The following is a 16,939-nucleotide window of genomic DNA, read 5'->3' as shown; positions in this document are numbered from 1 at the left end:
TGCTGTAAAAACACTCAATGTATGCGCACAAGAGGAACTTTCATAGTATCTGTGTTGCATAAAGTGATCAGAAGATAATGCATAACTGATTTAGGCTATATGAAAACGAAATGGATTATTACTAAAAGCTAATGAATGCAAGTAAATATCTAAGCACCTGTCTTGGATATATTTATACGCATATCTTGGTAATGTATACTTCAGATGTATTTTTATATGCATTTCATTAGGCTAAATACATTTCCACAGTTTGTACTATAGGCTATATTTGTTTAATTAAAACGTTTATGTGTAGCTATTTATACAAATCAAATTGTAAACAAATATAATATAGCATATATGCTATAATAAAACCAACTGAAAATATCATGTCTGTTGGCCAACAGATTGAATTGGATAAAGAGAAACAATACATAAGGCAATACTGCATTTATTTTGCATTTAACTTGAGTAAAACTGAAAACATATGATTTATTTCTTCCTTTATCTTCTGGTAAATCAACATTTCCCCCCATAGCTGACAATAATGACATAGTATGACGAGAAGAGTTTTCTCCTGAAGTCTTGGCTCATTAAACTGTTTCATTAAGTGCTGACTCTCTGTGAGGTGACGTCACAATTCGTGGGCGATTCTTATGTTGTGTGACGTCACAGATGATATTATAGCAGCACAAGTTATTGGGCGGGGCTTTAATGTTCCACGTCATATGTGACGTCATGTGTAACCAAAACCGAGTTTACTTATAGGACCCGTTTCTCTCCTTCCTCTAAGCTCCGGTCTCCCATTTAGGAGACCTTGGAGCGCTCTGATTCTGTCAGACGCCAGAGACTTGGTTGTCAGCCTAGGCTACACCTCGCCACGGGCATCTCCTCTACCTGCGGGGTAGGTTTTGATCCGTGGCGAAACTGCCAGGCATGGACGTGTGCATGGAGCTAGTGCTCCACTGGCACGTAGGCTTCAGGCCACAGCCATGTTTCAGAGTCCAGCTGCCAGGCATGGACGTGTGCATGGAGCACTAGGCTCCACTGGCAGGTGGACTCCAGGCGACATTCAGGGGTTCAGAGCAATTTTTTGGGGGGAGGGTTTTTTTTGTCTCAAATCAAATAATCTGATACACAGATTATATTTGAACAGTCTACTGTGTGTCACAGCTTCATAACATAACTCATTAGTGCTACTTAAGATATACTAAAACATAATTAAGTGTACTAAGTGTACTATTTTGACACAGCATTATGATGCACTTAAATGTAGTTATGTACATATTTTTTTTACTAATGATGCACTTTTTAAAAATGAATTATTTTTATACTCAAAGTATATTTTAATCCACTTTTCAGATAACTGTTTACACACTTATAGTATATAAAAAATACATTTTAAATTCAATTAAAATGTGTGGATAATACACTTTAAATATAATTTATTACAATTGGAGTGACTTTGAAGTTTCCTTAAAATATAACTGAAATACAATAAAGTGTATTCATAAAACGTACTGATCAGTTAAAAAAGTTGTACTTAAGAATATTGAAGTGCAACTTAATGGTGTGTCAAAATAGTACACTTAAGTACACTTAAATTTATTTCAGTATATCTTTAGCACTAATGATATATTCTTAGTATACTAAGTACATTGTTACACTAAAAAATAGCACACTTTAGTATAGTAATCATGTGTGCTATTCTGTTCATATTTTTTTTATGAAATAAGTTCCCATGGGATCCACTGATGCACCCCTCAGAGGAAATACATCACTACCCAGTTAAAAAAAAAAAATGCACTGAAGTTCACTTAATTTAAGTATACTTGGTATACTTCCATATGCACATGTGATTAGTGTACTAAAGTGTTTTATTTTTGAGTGTACTAACAATGTAGTATACTAATGATATGTAATTTGTTGCTTCTTAAGATATGCTAAAACATAATTAAGTGTACTATTTTGACACACCATTATGATGCATTTAAATATGCAAATAAATATTAACTACACACAAAAATAAAAACAGACTGGATGGTATTTTTTATTTATATTTTCCAAATAGTCTTGAACCACATTCTCAAAACAAACACATATTCAGCAATCAGATCATTTCATTTCCCTTCATTTCCCAACATTCAATTTGTAATGTTAATATAAATACATGAGTGAATTTAATTTTGGTGGCGCTTAAAATCAACAATCTCAGTAGTAAAACTTTGAATTGATGAGTAAATCTAAGGTTAGTACGACAGAACTCTATCAAAAATAACACAGATTCTGATAATAAGGCACCAGGTTATTTAAATTTCCACTGAGTCAAATCAGGAGGTGGATTTGAGGTAAAGTAGTTGCACTGCTAAATGTTCAAATAAACAGAGAGAACAGTCCTATAACTGGAATGGTAACTCTTTAACTTGTTTTTGTATCATGAGTCACCAGTTTCACCACACTGGGTGCTCCAATCTGATGTACATTGTATATAAAGTGAATGAGTGATACTGAAACTGAAAATACTATAAAACCTGTTTGTGCCTGTGTTGTTTTGAACACCTGAGTGGAGTGTACAGTGTAAAAACTGAAGGAGCTACGATTACAACTCAAGTCAATCCCAGTCTTCTGATCACAAAGCTTTTTCTAGCTACACAAGCATGAATATTAGAGCACTGAAGATAATCACGCTCTGCAGCTTCACATCACCAGAATAAAGTCCTACATTAAGATGTCACTTCACTGTCCAGTTTCAATTTCTTGAGGTAAAACAATGTGATAATGTGAAAATTTGTTAGCACACTACCATCACCAGTTCTTGTATATGAGTTAGTTTAAGTCAGCCGTTTAGGTAAATATAGCAAAAAGTCTACAGCAACGTCTGCATGAACAGAAAAAGTGATTTCTTAATCAGCAAAGGGCTGGTGTATGAATATGTTTTAGTACGCAAAAATAAGTAGTGCAATGTTAATAAGTCCCTTATTTCCTGTTTTAAAGCCCAATAATCACCCTTAAAGTGGAAATGAAATGTTCAACCAAGTTAAGCTGGTTTGCTAAATGGATTTCCACTCTAAGTAACAATTACAGTATATAACAAACAGGACAAATGTCAGCATTTAAAAGAAAAAAGAAGCTCCGTCTTTCGTGGCAAGAGCGTCGCCATGTTGCAGTACTTTAGTCTGTGACGTCACCAGGTTGGTTGGCTCGGCTGAGCAACATAGATACAACGGTAGAGACCTTGAAAGACAGAGTCTGAGGAAACACAGGACAGAAAAAGGGGGGGGGGGGGGGACTATTGTATTGTTCCTGGATGTAAAGATGAGTATTATAATGTTAAAACAAAGCAAAAAACAGTCCATTTCATAAACTGCCGCTGAAACGGAGATCAGTACTGCAGCGCTGGCTATGGTGACACAGAAAGAGCCAACCGACAGGCACTGAGTCCAGCTGCAGCTGACTGTCTCCCCATGTCCTGTGTCCTCTCCCTCTCTGATCACCTGTCTCTCCTCCTCTGCTGTCTCATTCAGACCGTTCAAAGACGGGGTCATGAAGAAAATAAACGCAGAAAGCACTACTTTATTCTGAAGTCCACGTTATAGCGTTTGTTTACTTAACTTGCCAGTAGCTTACCAGCATACCAAAACTACCATCACATGCTGATTTAACCCTTCCTCGGATACCATCACAAAGTAAAACTTATCTCCAAAGCAAACAGAGGTAGAGCAGGTCGTCCACCAATCGGAAGGTCGGTGGTTTCGATCCCCGGCTGCTCCGGTCACATGTCGATGTGTCCTTGAGCAAGACACTTAACCCCAAATTGCTCCTGAAGGCTGAGCCACATGTAGTCTTTCTTGCCATGAAAGATTAAACAAAGCTTCTTTTTTTTTAAATGCTGACATTTGTCATGTTTGTTATATAATTGTTCATTAGAGTGGAAATCCATTGAGTGAACCAGCTTAACTTGGTTGAACGTTTCATTTCCATTTTAAAGATTTGAAAAACAGAGTTCGAACTCGGCTGACCGCAGTCTTGTATGACCCTCACTGAACTTCATTAATAGCACAAAATGTTTAAGGTGATAATTAATTTCCTACTTATTTATCTTAGCATCAAAGTAGAGTTGAGCAGCAGTGCAGTTCATGCAAAAGTAGGGCGTTTCCAGCTGATCCTTCTTATGCTGCACCATCTTGTATGTCTCAGATGTATTTTGGTTGTTAACATCCTCTTCAAGCCTTCGATTTGGGCCTTGAGATGAGTGACCATTGTGTTTACTCTGCTGTTGGCTCTGTGAATGGTACCACCTTCCTCCCAGCCACAAACACCTCTGCTATGTTACGATCATCACCTGACAAAGAGGAAGAAACGGAGACACATATAAAGTAAATGGTGATTGGCACATTAGAGTCTGAAAAGACAAATAAACAGAAACGGACACTCACCCAAATTCAAGAACTTTTCCAAAATAATCTGAAAATTGAAATGATGATAAATTAGCATTACACTGAAATAAAATGGTCTGCTTTCATTAATTTGTGTGTAAATGTATAAATGAAGCCCCACTGCCAACCTTTGGTTCCTCACACTGGATCAGGTCGATGGGTCCATCAGGAGCAGCTACATTCACCCTCAAGGCGTCAAAGTCTTTGCCCACTTCAAAATTCCCTGTCCGGTCATCCAGGGACAAGGCTACAGACAAGACACATCATAAAAGAAGCTGTTGTATTCTCTCCTCTCTTGTAAAACTGCAATCAGTCATCGTCAAAAATATCTCGTTCCCATGGCTACTTGTGTGTTGAATCAGGCATTTCTGCTGCTGAGTGACTTAAACACTTTAGCAAGACTGTTGGTGGAGACTAAGACGAACAGAGAGACAGAACACTTTTTAACTGTAACTTCTACACACTCTGCTGGTTTTGGGTCTTACCCTGGCTGCCTCCCAGTGTGGCCAGTCTGAACACCTCCTCGAAGGTGAGCGTGTCGTGTTCTGGGTCCTGGATGGTCAGGGCTTTAGATGTGTCCAGAGTTCTCCTCACAGCATCCAACATCGAGGCCGAGTAGCCCCCCGCCACATCTGACACCACAAACACAGATTGCGGATATGAAAAAGCATCACATTATCAGATTTCTGCTGCTTCGAGGCCTGAAATTCAGGTCTTCAGATGTTTTCAGTTTGACATTTAAAGCAGCGAAATCCAAACAAAGTGATCTGCTGGTGGTTAGCTGACCTGCATGCCAAGTCTCTCTGCTGACTGCCCTCTTTAAAACAATAAAACACTAAAATGCTGTAAAACCATAACAATATCCTCCTAGCACGTATCTCACTGCCTGCCTTCTGATCCCATGCATGCTTGTATGTACGGGGCAGGAAGTTTCTAACACAAAGCTTAATCATCAAACAATATTTAGTGCGGACGGACTTTGTCAAAAGTGGTCTGGAAATACTTAGAAGTGAAATGTGCACACAGTCGCTCCGCTCCTACCTGTTCCCAGCCCCAACTTCACTTTGTGTTTCAGGACGTTCCGGACATTCAACATTCCACTGCATAACCTGAGCACATATATATAGAGAGAGAGAGAGACATGATAAAGTTTCATCTGTTGCATTTACAATGCTATATTATTTAAAGGGACTGTTTGTAACTTTTTACACGTACAAATCTACCGGGTCGGGATCCCATGCGCGCTCGCATATGCGTTGCATAAGCGCGCTCGCATACGCTCGCTCACGTGTGGCTACGCTGTTCAGACCTCTCCTCTGCTTGCTTGTCTTCACTCACACAACACGCGTTCTCGCTCCATCTCACGTCAATGAGCGCACACTACACACTGCAGAAGAGTTAGTTTAGCTCTGAGAATATCTATTGAATGTACAGTGGACGTTTGTGCAGAAATAAATGCTGCAGCTCCTCCAGACCAACAGAGGTTTTCCGTGTCTTGTGAAGTGACGGGGCTCCGCAACGAGTAACGTTGTCGGTCGGAGACAACAACGTTACTCCTAGGATCAGCAGTGATTCATGGAGAGACCTTCGTCTGGTCAGCTAACATTACTGCCAAGCAGGTGAAATATAGAGTGATATTGTGGTTTTAGCTGACGTGTGTCGCCTCACTGTTTTGAGCGTTGCTCATTGATGTCTATTTAGAGCGAGCAAGCGCGAGCAACAGGACACTGACTTTCGTTGACTTAACGGCCACAGGTGTCGCTGTTAACAAGCAATTCTGAAAGTTACAAACAGTCCCTTTAAGTGCTATTTTATTGTAAAATCTGTGTCTTCATAGCATTTGGTCGCCTATAGTCTTGAGAAACAGTGACTTACGAAATGTTGGAATTGGGACAGTGAGACAAAGAGGTTCCTGTCTCTCTGAACAGAGCCAACTCTTCATCACTGAGGTGGCAGCCGTGAGCCATCACTGTCTGTGAATCATCATCATCATTTATCAGCATTTATATTTTTTCTACAAAATGTCTGCCCGCATATGTGTAAGCAAAGATGTGACGTGTGTTCTCACCTTGTCAGTGAGCAGGTTGTATTTGTGATACACGTCCGTGTAAGACTCTGATTCAGGAAACAGCTCCTTTACAAGCTGAATTTCCTCGACGTTTTCACTGATGTGACTCTGGAAATAAACACACATACATCAGATATTAAACTGTTGTGTAATCTTTAGGGCTGTCAATCGATTAAAATATTTAATCGCATGATTGTCCATAGTTAATCGTGAATAATCGCAAATTAATCGCACATTTTTCATCCTTTCAAAATGTACCTTAAACGGTTTGTCAAGTATTTAATACTCTTATCAACATGGGGGTGGGAAAATATGCTTGCTTTATGCAAATGTATGTATAAATTTATTATTGGAACTCAATTAACAACACAAATGAATGACAAGTATTGACCAGAAACCCTCACACATTTTACCTTTGAGAATTGCACGTGTGTGTATTTATTTCATTGTTCAAAAACCCCACTGGTCCAACACTAAATGGTCTCTATGGCAACAGTCCCCTGTGGACATAGCCTGGTTTGGTTGCCACAGTGAGCTCACCTGAATGTGCAGGTTGTTATTCTTAGCGATTGCTCCCAGCTGTCCCAGCAAGGCTCCTGAGCAGGATGGAGCGAAGCGGGGAGTCACCACTGGCCTCACTAGAGGGTACTACCCAATACACAACAAGACAGAGGATTTAAAAATCTTTTTTTTTTTTTTAATGCAGGTCTACCTTGATTTTCTTTCTTACATCCTTGACTTGTTCTGTTTATTGTATAATTGGACCTTACCTTTTTGTTCAAGAGCTCAGCAATGAACCTTGAGGGGAACAAAACAATGATTGTAACTCATCTGGCGCAGCCACATTTGCAAATTTGAAATTGCCCAAAACTTTTACAACAACTTCTAAACAAATAACATCTGCATCTTGTAGAGATGTTCCTCACTCAGAGACATATCTACCTATAGATGAACTGTTACATACATCATGGCAATATACATCTCAACTGTCTGCAACATATCTGTTGCTATCTGTCGCTATCTATTACATATTCTTCACACAAGTTCTTCACACACATACTGTAAGCCGCATATCCCGTTGGACACTGTTTAAAATACTGTTGATTTCAATGCCGTTTCTCTAAATCAGCTGTACACTGTGAAACTAGAGCCTACACATAAAGTCCTTCCTACTGTATTAAACAGTTGATACCCACCGACAGGTTTCCTCTTGACACTCCTGACTGGTCTCTTTGTAATGTTTCACAGAATTGTTCCTGTCCATACACACCTTGCCAACCAAGGCACGCTGTCCAAAGTCATCTGCAAGGAAAACAAGGATGATGAATAATGAGAACAATATGAATAAACATTAATCCATTAAAGGGACGGTATGTAACTTTTTACACATATAAATCGTTTTTTATTGCAAATGAGGGAACAGGTTTTTTAACCTAACCTAAAAAATTAGACCCTCCGCGACTTTCTGTTTCCTCTATCAGCCTGTAGACCGCTTTTTATGTGAAGTACTCAGGTCGCTGTGTGTGACATCATGCGCGCTCGATTGTGCCTATACTCTCTTGACCGCAGCAACAGGGATAGCTACCGTTTGGTTAGAAATGAAGTCCGTGAACGCAAACAAACGACCAGCAGCCACAACTCAGACTCTAACACAGACTCCACGGAAGCACAAAAATCGCAAAGTTATAGCTAGTGATGCCCGTCTTGCAAAACAGGAATATGACCAACGTCGGTGGGGGGGGGGGGGGGAACCAGTGTTGTGGGAGTGTTTGTGCACGTGGGAAGTGAGTGGTGAAGCAAGAGAGAGAGAGCGGCGGCGAAACGAGCGAGCAGCAGAGCAGAAGAGAGTTAGTTTAGCTTTGAGAATATCAGTGAATGTCCAGTCAAAGTTGCAGTTTGCCCAGAAATAAATGCTGCAGCTGCTCAGGACCAACGGAGGTGTCCCGCGTCTTGTTTCCCTGTCTCCCATGTGCTTTCTGACCACGGTCGGGAGGCTGAAGCAGGAAAAGTTAACACTAGGATCAACATCGGCCAAGTTCAGTCTCGTGTGTCGTCTGTTTTGATCGATGCTAGCATCTACGTAGCGCGAGCACAAGTGCGAGCAACAAACCGCTGAGTGTCGTGCGGCCACAGGTGTCACTGCTAGAAAGCTATTTGTAATTCTTACATTGAGTCCCTTTAAGTCAGTTTATAAAGCAAACTATAGCCTAGTCAGTTCACTGGGTTTGGAGCTCACACCAAATGTGTTACTATTGGGTAACATATTCCAACTTTACATCAGTCATTATCATTCAATATTTAATTAGCAGTATTAGCAGTAATTGTTGAACACACACCTAATCAACAATCTTCATAATGTCACCTGTCACCTGCAGCGTATTGCAGCATTTCAGGTTCTTCACGTGTCAGAGTCAAATCCTGCTGTCACTCACAAACCGTAATCCCAGTCTTCTTATATAAATGCACGTACAGACCAGACATACATACATAACACATACACATCCCACAAGTGCACATGCACACTCTTACACAAGCTTGTGCACGTAGAAAGCTATCAAGTGAGTTATCTTTCAGCAGCAGTACAGTCGGGAATTATTTTGGTTCTGTCACGCACCACGTTGAATCCACGACAAATATGCTGTTTGTATCGGCAGAAAAGTACTAATGAGTTTACTGTAAACAAGTTGACAGTAATATTCATTTATTGCTCCCCACCTCAAACAGGCAATTAATTTGTTCTAGCTGATCAGAGCCCTCAGGACTGTGTGGGTGACGCATAGACTGTTCTTGTCTGCATCCCTTTGACGTTAGCTTTGTTTCACTTGGAACAAACTACATATACATTATCATTCTTATCTGATACATACGCCTCCTTCAGCCTGAGCAGATGTGTGATAGACCTTTTTCACAGCTGACCTTTTGGCTCTATACCAGGAAAAGCACATGTGTAGCTGTGGATTGGGAGTGGGGGGCATGTGAGAGGTGATACCTAATGTTACTAACTCTCATACTTTTAAGTTTAGCTATAAGATTTTGCTTCAACAAGTTTAGTGTAAGAGATACTACATGGTCACTCAGGGACTGTGAGAGAGCTTTGAGCTACCATGACTGAACATTTCCAGTCAAATCAGGCAGAAAATGTGCATACCAGTATATATAACAGATTTCCCACGGCCCGGCGATGGCGACAAAGCGAGAAGCTCTGATTACTCCTCTATATCTTACCATACTAGACAATAGAGGTTTGCTGCTATATTAATGCTCTGTATATCGTATATAGCAACTTTATGCATACATTTTAAATATGTAAAATTGTCAAACATGCCTATGCAAACACATGTTCTACTAAATGGAACAGCTGCTCAGAACAGGGCAAAGGTTGCTTTTTATTTTCTCTGTGTGGGTTTATGTCACCCTTTCGACTTTTGTTAGTTATACCCTTTTGTAATGTAACTTTGTTAGTGCAATGTTTTGGTGTTGTGTCATTGGAAGTGTCTGGGGAATTGGGGAGCATTGTTTGTCCTGGTCAATTTTACTTTTTGTATTAATGAAAACAATGTTTACAACAAAAAAAAGCACAGGGCAAAGGTCAGGGTTCATCAACCCTGATAACACCGAATGCCAAAGCCAGTCAATGGTTATTTCATTACACATTTATGTGAGTGTGTGTGTGTGTTCAGTATTACGCAACACAACACCATGATGATAAGGATAGAAGGCATAAAGGTGAACAAAATTATGTGTTTCTAACCCAGTTGAGAAAACCAAGGGAAACAGGACCATTCTGACTTTAAGGAGTTTAGAAAAACATATCAGCTGATTGGAGCACTTTCTGCCTGACTGTAATGAAAGGTATTAATTACAATTACTGGGATTAATCTGATGTATGTTTCACCACAGTCGAACAAAGCATATGGATCAATTATCGCATTGTGAGCTACTGCTCTGATTGTAAAAGCGACTATGCAGCTTGAATATGTCAGACAGGACTGTGACCTGACTTTGTTCGCAGACTTACTAGTAATTTCCTAATTTTTTATTCACAAGATTTAGGTCAAAATGTGTGTGTGCGTGTCTGTGTGTGTGTGTGTGTGTGTGTGTGTGTGTGTGTGTGTGTGCGTGTGTTTGTGTGTGTGTGTTTGCGTGTGTGCCTGTGTGTAGGACATCTTACTTGCAATCTGGCCCAACAGGAGAGAGGAGTCTGTATGTATGGTAGCAAAGTAACATGCAGTGGTTGTTCCGTTTCTCAGGGTCCTTTTCTGTAAAACACAGGTGATCATATTACAGGATTAAGACGACATTTAAACACTTTCTCTCTTTTCTATATGTTGTTAAACCATTGAACTGTTCACACCCTTCTCAAATCATAGCCTGTGTGACAATAGAGGGAACCTCACTGAATTTTCCACTTTTGCAATTGGCGAATTGCGATGCCATCGACAAACTCACAAACACATCGAGCCTGTAACACTTGCAGTGTGCCGCAGAGCTCAGTTTTGGCTCCCTGTGACTGATGCACAGCAAGTGTAAGTGGTCACTTATTTCATGATGCCAGAAAACTCACCACTACTTGAGAGTAGACCCTGTGGGCAAACTGCAGGTCCTTGAAGCGTGACTCCACAGGAAAGGTGTAGGTATGGAGCCACTGCAGTAAGGGCATGTCCAGGGCCGTGCCAGCGTAGCTGTACTGGGCTGCATGGATGTGGGTGTCCACCAGTCCTGGCATGAAGAACTCACTGCAGTGCAGCGAGCCATGGAGATGGTTCAAACATACAGTATTGTTTTTATGGCACTATGTAAGGACTGATTTAATGTCCATGTATGATGTCTCTATATTCAGTAATTCATTTATGTATTCTACTCACTGTTGTGCCAGTTGAGTGACTTCAGACGGGCTGAATCCAAAGGTCTGAGATAGTCTGTACAGCTCCGTGCCTTCGCCAATGAAAGCAATCTGATGGCAGATCGCAGAATGGATATCAGACAACAGTTGATGATTACCAAAAATGTGTTTGGAAGAAAAAGAGAGTAAGCTGTGAGAGCTGGAGAATACCTGAAGAGCAAATAGCATATTATAATTACCATTTAGCTTATATATTTCCCAACTGCTTCTGTGACAAGATACATGAAGTCGGTGTGAGGTTGTGTAAATAGCACCCTTTTTTCTGTACATGTCTTTGATGGTGCTGAAGCTCAGTTCTAGTGATCCACCTCCTTAACAACCACTGTGTGATTTCCACAATGTCCCCATATTGTATTTCCTTACTGATAATAACAGTGTGGGAGATTGCATGCATGTTCAAGGATGTCGTATGCATTTGAATCCCACTTGTAGTATTTGAAGAGGGTTCTCCACACTGTTGCAAAGGTTTGTTTTTTTTCTGTCTGAGAGCTTATTGTGAAAGTTGCTCAGCAACAGCTCACTGTAGAAGACAATTCAGATATTATGACAGATTTACGCCTTATCCCTTAAGCTCAATGCCTTTTAAACCAAACTGTGCCAAGGTTTAGGAGTAAGCTGGTTAATGAGTTATGCATTTATCAAATAACAGATAACAGCTGTATATCATATGTTTTCAAAACCATAAATAGCAAAAAAATATATATATATATTAAATACTTCTAAATCGGACCAAAAGCTGTTTTAGATATTTTAGAGCCTGACAAACCTTTCCGTCTGTATCCACCCCCAGGAGCTTATCCTCCAGGATCTGCAGCGCAGTTTGCTGGGTCGAGTGGATAAATGTCCCCCTGTAGACGTGAGCGATACGAGAGTTTGCCATCCTTTCAATCGATTATGGTCGGAGTCGAGCAGTGAGATACCTTCAGCAGCAGCAGCAGCAGCAGTGCACCGTGGTTTTGTTCTCTTGGAGATCACCACCACGCGCCAGGACGCACGAGTCCAACTGACTGTAAAGACATTCTGCAGCCAATGAGAGAATAGTGTGTGTGTGTGTGTGTGTGTGTGTGTGCGTGTGCGTGTGTTGGGGTATGTCTGATCGTCACGTTGTGATGGTGAAACTATCACAGAGTCATCAAAGACTGAATGATCAGATAAAGTTTCCAGTTTTGCTTTTCTTTTACATGCACCGAGGGTTGTCAACCAGATGCTGGACTTTGAACTGTGCCTTGTGAATGATAATTCATTACAGGGACCAAACAGCCTGACTGACCTGTCAGTCACTAGGTGCTGCTCCACTCTTACAGTACCAAGAAACTTACTTTGCCCACAAGGTTTCTGTGAACAAACAATATATCTGTGCAATATCAATACACTGAATGTGACTACCTCTATCTGTGCAATATATCCTTGATGCAATATACACCTCAAGTGAAACCTTGTTTACATTTTATTTATTACATCTACCCTACCTATTTTACAAGTGCAATTACCTCTGTTTACATTACATTTATTTTTATAGTTTATACTTCTATGTAACACTTCTGTTTATATGTATTTATTACATCTACTTTACCTGTTTTATTTGCTTTATAACTGTGTGTGTTTTACCTGTTATATGTTTTATCTGCCTCGTTTAGTCTTGTCAAGTATTTGTTTTAAAGCACTGACCAGAAGTGGCAACTGTGAATATCGTTGTATTTATTACAATGACAATAAAGCTTTCTATTCTATTCTATTCTCTGTGGCAAAATCCTGCGCAAATTTATGTAATGATCTTTTTTTTTTATCTCAAAGAACGAGTGCAGTGACATTGCAGCCCATTCCCATTCCCAGGGCGTCAAATACCGATGCATTGTCACGGCCCTCTGCGTTAGATACTGACGCTTAAAGCACCCTTCCTATAATAGTTCCAATAACTACAATGTAAACCCATCCGTGTCAATATTAAACGCTCAGGGAAAGTGTGCCGGAAGTGTGGAGACATAGCTTTAAAAGCAAAAAGACAAGTGATGTTCGTTCGTGTACCATGGCCCATCATTTTCACTGTACAAACGTAGTAGTTTTAAGCTCAACCATGTTGTTTTTTCCTAAACCTAACTATAGTGGTTTTATTGCCTGAACCAATGCAAATGTTTTTGTTTACTTCACAACAATAAGCACGTGTTGACTGCGACCAAAAAGTAATGCTGAGGGGTCGTTAAGCACATGTTTACTGACCGAAAAGAGTGACGCTGAGGGGTCTGACAAAGCTACAGTATATGAGTTGGGATAGGAAAGTGTTGCAGTGTCATGGTATCACTGAAATGAATGAATCAAGAGGCTGGAGAAGTTGTTGTTATATTCACGGGTCTTTAAATCCTGTAGGTCTCAATTCCCTGCAAATCAAACTGCATTTTGGGTAGTAAGCTGCGGAGAGAGAAGGCTTTATGAAAGAGGACATTATGTACCATCAGCCTTTCAAGAGACGGAAGCACATCTATGTCCAAACATAGGATACACTTCCTCCTGGAACTTGAATTTAAAAAAAAACTGAAATATTGCAAACGCTGCTATACTTCTGTGCATGACAGTGAGCACATATATGTGTGGGTTCAGTCTTGCGTGATTAATTGTTCCTCTTTGTCGGTGCACTTGTTGGCATGTTTTGGCAAGTTCTCATGGGCTACATCTTCATAATAACAAGGTAATTATGGGGTGGTTAATATTAGGGTTTAATTTTTGTAAGTGGGTAAAAACAAAAATAGAGTAGAAACATCTTACAGTTGGGCAGAACGTACAGCGTTGTAATAGCGTGGTAACAATAGGCCAGTACAATTTGGTAATAAAAAGATGATATAATACCTTTACAACCACAGCTGAAATTTCTCCTCCTTTACCATTTTAAATGTTCCTTTTTTTAAAACACAGAGAGCAGCTTCTAGTTCAGTGAACCTGTTAGTTGGAACTGACTTCAGAGTCATGAGTGTTTAAGCAGAACAAAGCCATGTGATAAATCCATCAGGCGACATTCATGAATTCTGCATCCTATGAGCTCATTGATGAATCCATCCATATGTCATGATGTCCCTTCCATCGAATGAGGAAGTGAGGTTTGAAATATTTCCACCCCACATGATGAATGACAACACACTCTCCCTTTAGATGACCATGTTACTACAGGTTATTCAGTGACAGGAAGTGTACAGGTCAGCTGAAAATAAAAAAGAAAAATGAGAACTTGAGGAGGTTTTTTCTTCCAGAGAAGTGTATGACTGCACTTCTTTACAGCACCCTACAGAAAGGACTCTCAGCTAGTAGCCAAACAGGCTAAGAAAACAATATAGGCCTGATGCACTGCATCATCATACTGCTGCTATTGAGCCACTTTATGTTTACGGTGCTCTATTTTTTATTTAGTTATCTATTTATCTCATTCCATTCTCGTAACCCATATCTAGTTTCTCTTTCTCATTACATTTGTGCAATACTGTTGGAGATACTGTCACTTACTTTTACAAACAATCCTCATTTTCATGTGTATATAGTACTATATTTTATTTATGTCATCACTTTTTATCTTACAACTTACATGTTTTTATTGCTAAGCTGACCCGTTCTCTCATCCTTCACATTTCATTGTACCATTGACCCTGTGTTGACATACATACAGGGTCTGAAATTAGCATCCGCCACCCGCCAACTGCGGTTAAATTGTTGGCAGTGGCGGGTAAAATCGTCAGGCCATCCGCCACTTTGGCAGACAGGGAAGATGCTAGGGATGAGAATAGAGAACCGGTTCCTGTTAAGAACGGGTTCTTAGTTATCTGATTTCTTGACATCTCATTCCTCCGTGACCATTGTTCCCTCTGTATTGATGCTGTCCGACAGTTAGGCATGCCCAATGACGCATACATAGGCAGAATCATGTTTCAGTTTGTTCAGAAAAACAGCGCCCAACAGCATGACGCTACTAAGCCTGAGAGGACACAACCTGTTGTTTCCCTGATAATGCAACACTGTGAACAACAAATCTGTGTTGAAATCATCAGGAGTAGAATTACTAATGTTACCTGTTAGAAGCAGGTGGGCAGCACAGTCCTGCTTGGTTAAATAACAGAGCTACTAAAGTTAAAGATACTATATGTAACTTTCAGAGAATCCTTGTAATTAACGACACCGGTGGCCATTAAGTGAACTGCAGTCACAATCCTGTTGCTTGCACTCCGTAGGCGTGAGCGATCATCCTGGGCATCAGCCAAAAAAGCGGCAGGACATTACATTACAATCATATATCATAGAATTACGTTACGATCTCTAATGTCCAATATTGGATTACAAATCCAATCTCCATGATACTCCATTTGCAAATTACTTCATCAACTAACATTACAAAGCAAAACCTTCCTGAGTCCTTTTTATAGAAATCAGTCCACAGGCTGTTATAGGCAACCGATAAAGTTGGAGATGGTCTCAGTTTTGAAGTTACATCGCAATCTGTCCACACACTGTCAATACAAATGGAGGTGTCATTAAGTTATTATTATGAGGCGTTCAAACGCTGCTCAAGAAAAATGACTATTGGACGAAGGTAAATTACAACGTTATCATGATGTGTTCAAATGTAATCTCGTAAAATTAAGTTTTTGGCGAGAAACTTGAATAAATACAGTTACAGCAAAATAAAATAGATATTAGAGGGAGAATTATGACCTGTTTAACTTCCTAACACTAGCTCTAAGCAGCTTGCCAAGATTTTTTTAATCAAAGCAAATATTTAAATAATCATTTGAATTGTGTTTTTATGCAACCACTATAGATGACGATAACAAAGTACAGTACTGTGTAGTCTACAGTACCCTCCCTACCCTGAAAAAAAGGGCTCCCCCAGAAGCTACGGTGTAATTCGAACGCTGTAATTTACCATGCATATAATGTTTTTTGTGTAAAATATATCGAACATTGAATGACATCAGATCTCAAATGTTATTCCTTCATTTAGCGCAGAGATTTCAAAAGTGGCAGACAAAAAAAATACTTGCCTGCCACAGTGGCAGGCAGTGAAAAAAGTTAATTTCAGACCCTGCCTACATACACGTTTTTGGGGAAAGTTGAAAAACTGTAGAGGTGAAGTGGATCCTTACAAAAATTGTGCTGCAGGTTAAATTAAAAAGAAGGAAGGCATTAGGGATAACCTTGTACTAAATGCAAGATTGGGAGCATTTCTATTGCCTCTGCACGGCTCTCAACATGGCGACGGCGTTATCAGCTGTAACTGCCATATGAGAACAATGCAGAGCGGCGGCCGTGAGCTAGCCAGTGGGGCACGCTCACATGCACAAACATGCGCTAAAAGCATGCGCGGCCGGCCCGGCGATGTCAACAAAACGTAGAGAGCCTCTGATTACAACACACACAGAGGGAGAGAGACTTCATTCTCTGCTCAGGTAGACATTACTCCTCTATATCTTTACATAGTAAATAGCTGTTTGCTGCTATATTATTGCCCTGGCTATCATATAAAGAACATTTAAAATGTGCAAACTGCATATTTTTAAAACATTCTGAGGAATTTGA

At 40.1% G+C, this 16,939-nt stretch overlaps 1 protein-coding gene across 1 annotated transcript; it reads right to left on the bottom strand.

The window, feature by feature from the left end:
• Nucleotides 1-3,863: 3,863 nt before the first annotated feature.
• On the bottom strand, nucleotides 3,864-12,413 carry gda (guanine deaminase). The gene is made up of 14 exons (XM_037778748.1): nucleotides 12,153-12,413; nucleotides 11,349-11,437; nucleotides 11,048-11,219; nucleotides 10,655-10,742; nucleotides 7,680-7,785; nucleotides 7,254-7,281; nucleotides 7,024-7,131; nucleotides 6,484-6,591; nucleotides 6,291-6,388; nucleotides 5,457-5,524; nucleotides 4,901-5,047; nucleotides 4,544-4,662; nucleotides 4,416-4,443; nucleotides 3,864-4,321 (listed from the first exon to the last, which is right to left on the bottom strand). Exons 1-14 carry the CDS (start codon nucleotides 12,264-12,266, stop codon nucleotides 4,245-4,247), a joined length of 1,350 nt encoding a protein of 449 aa, XP_037634676.1. The 5' UTR covers nucleotides 12,267-12,413; the 3' UTR covers nucleotides 3,864-4,244.
• Between the last annotated feature and the right edge of the window lie 4,526 nt (nucleotides 12,414-16,939).

This window comes from Sebastes umbrosus, chromosome 8 (genome assembly GCF_015220745.1).
Source record: "Sebastes umbrosus isolate fSebUmb1 chromosome 8, fSebUmb1.pri, whole genome shotgun sequence".
Lineage (NCBI taxonomy): Eukaryota > Metazoa > Chordata > Actinopteri > Perciformes > Sebastidae > Sebastes > Sebastes umbrosus.
Note: the sequence above shows the minus strand (reverse complement) of the source record. Positions and strands in the feature narration are given on the sequence as shown.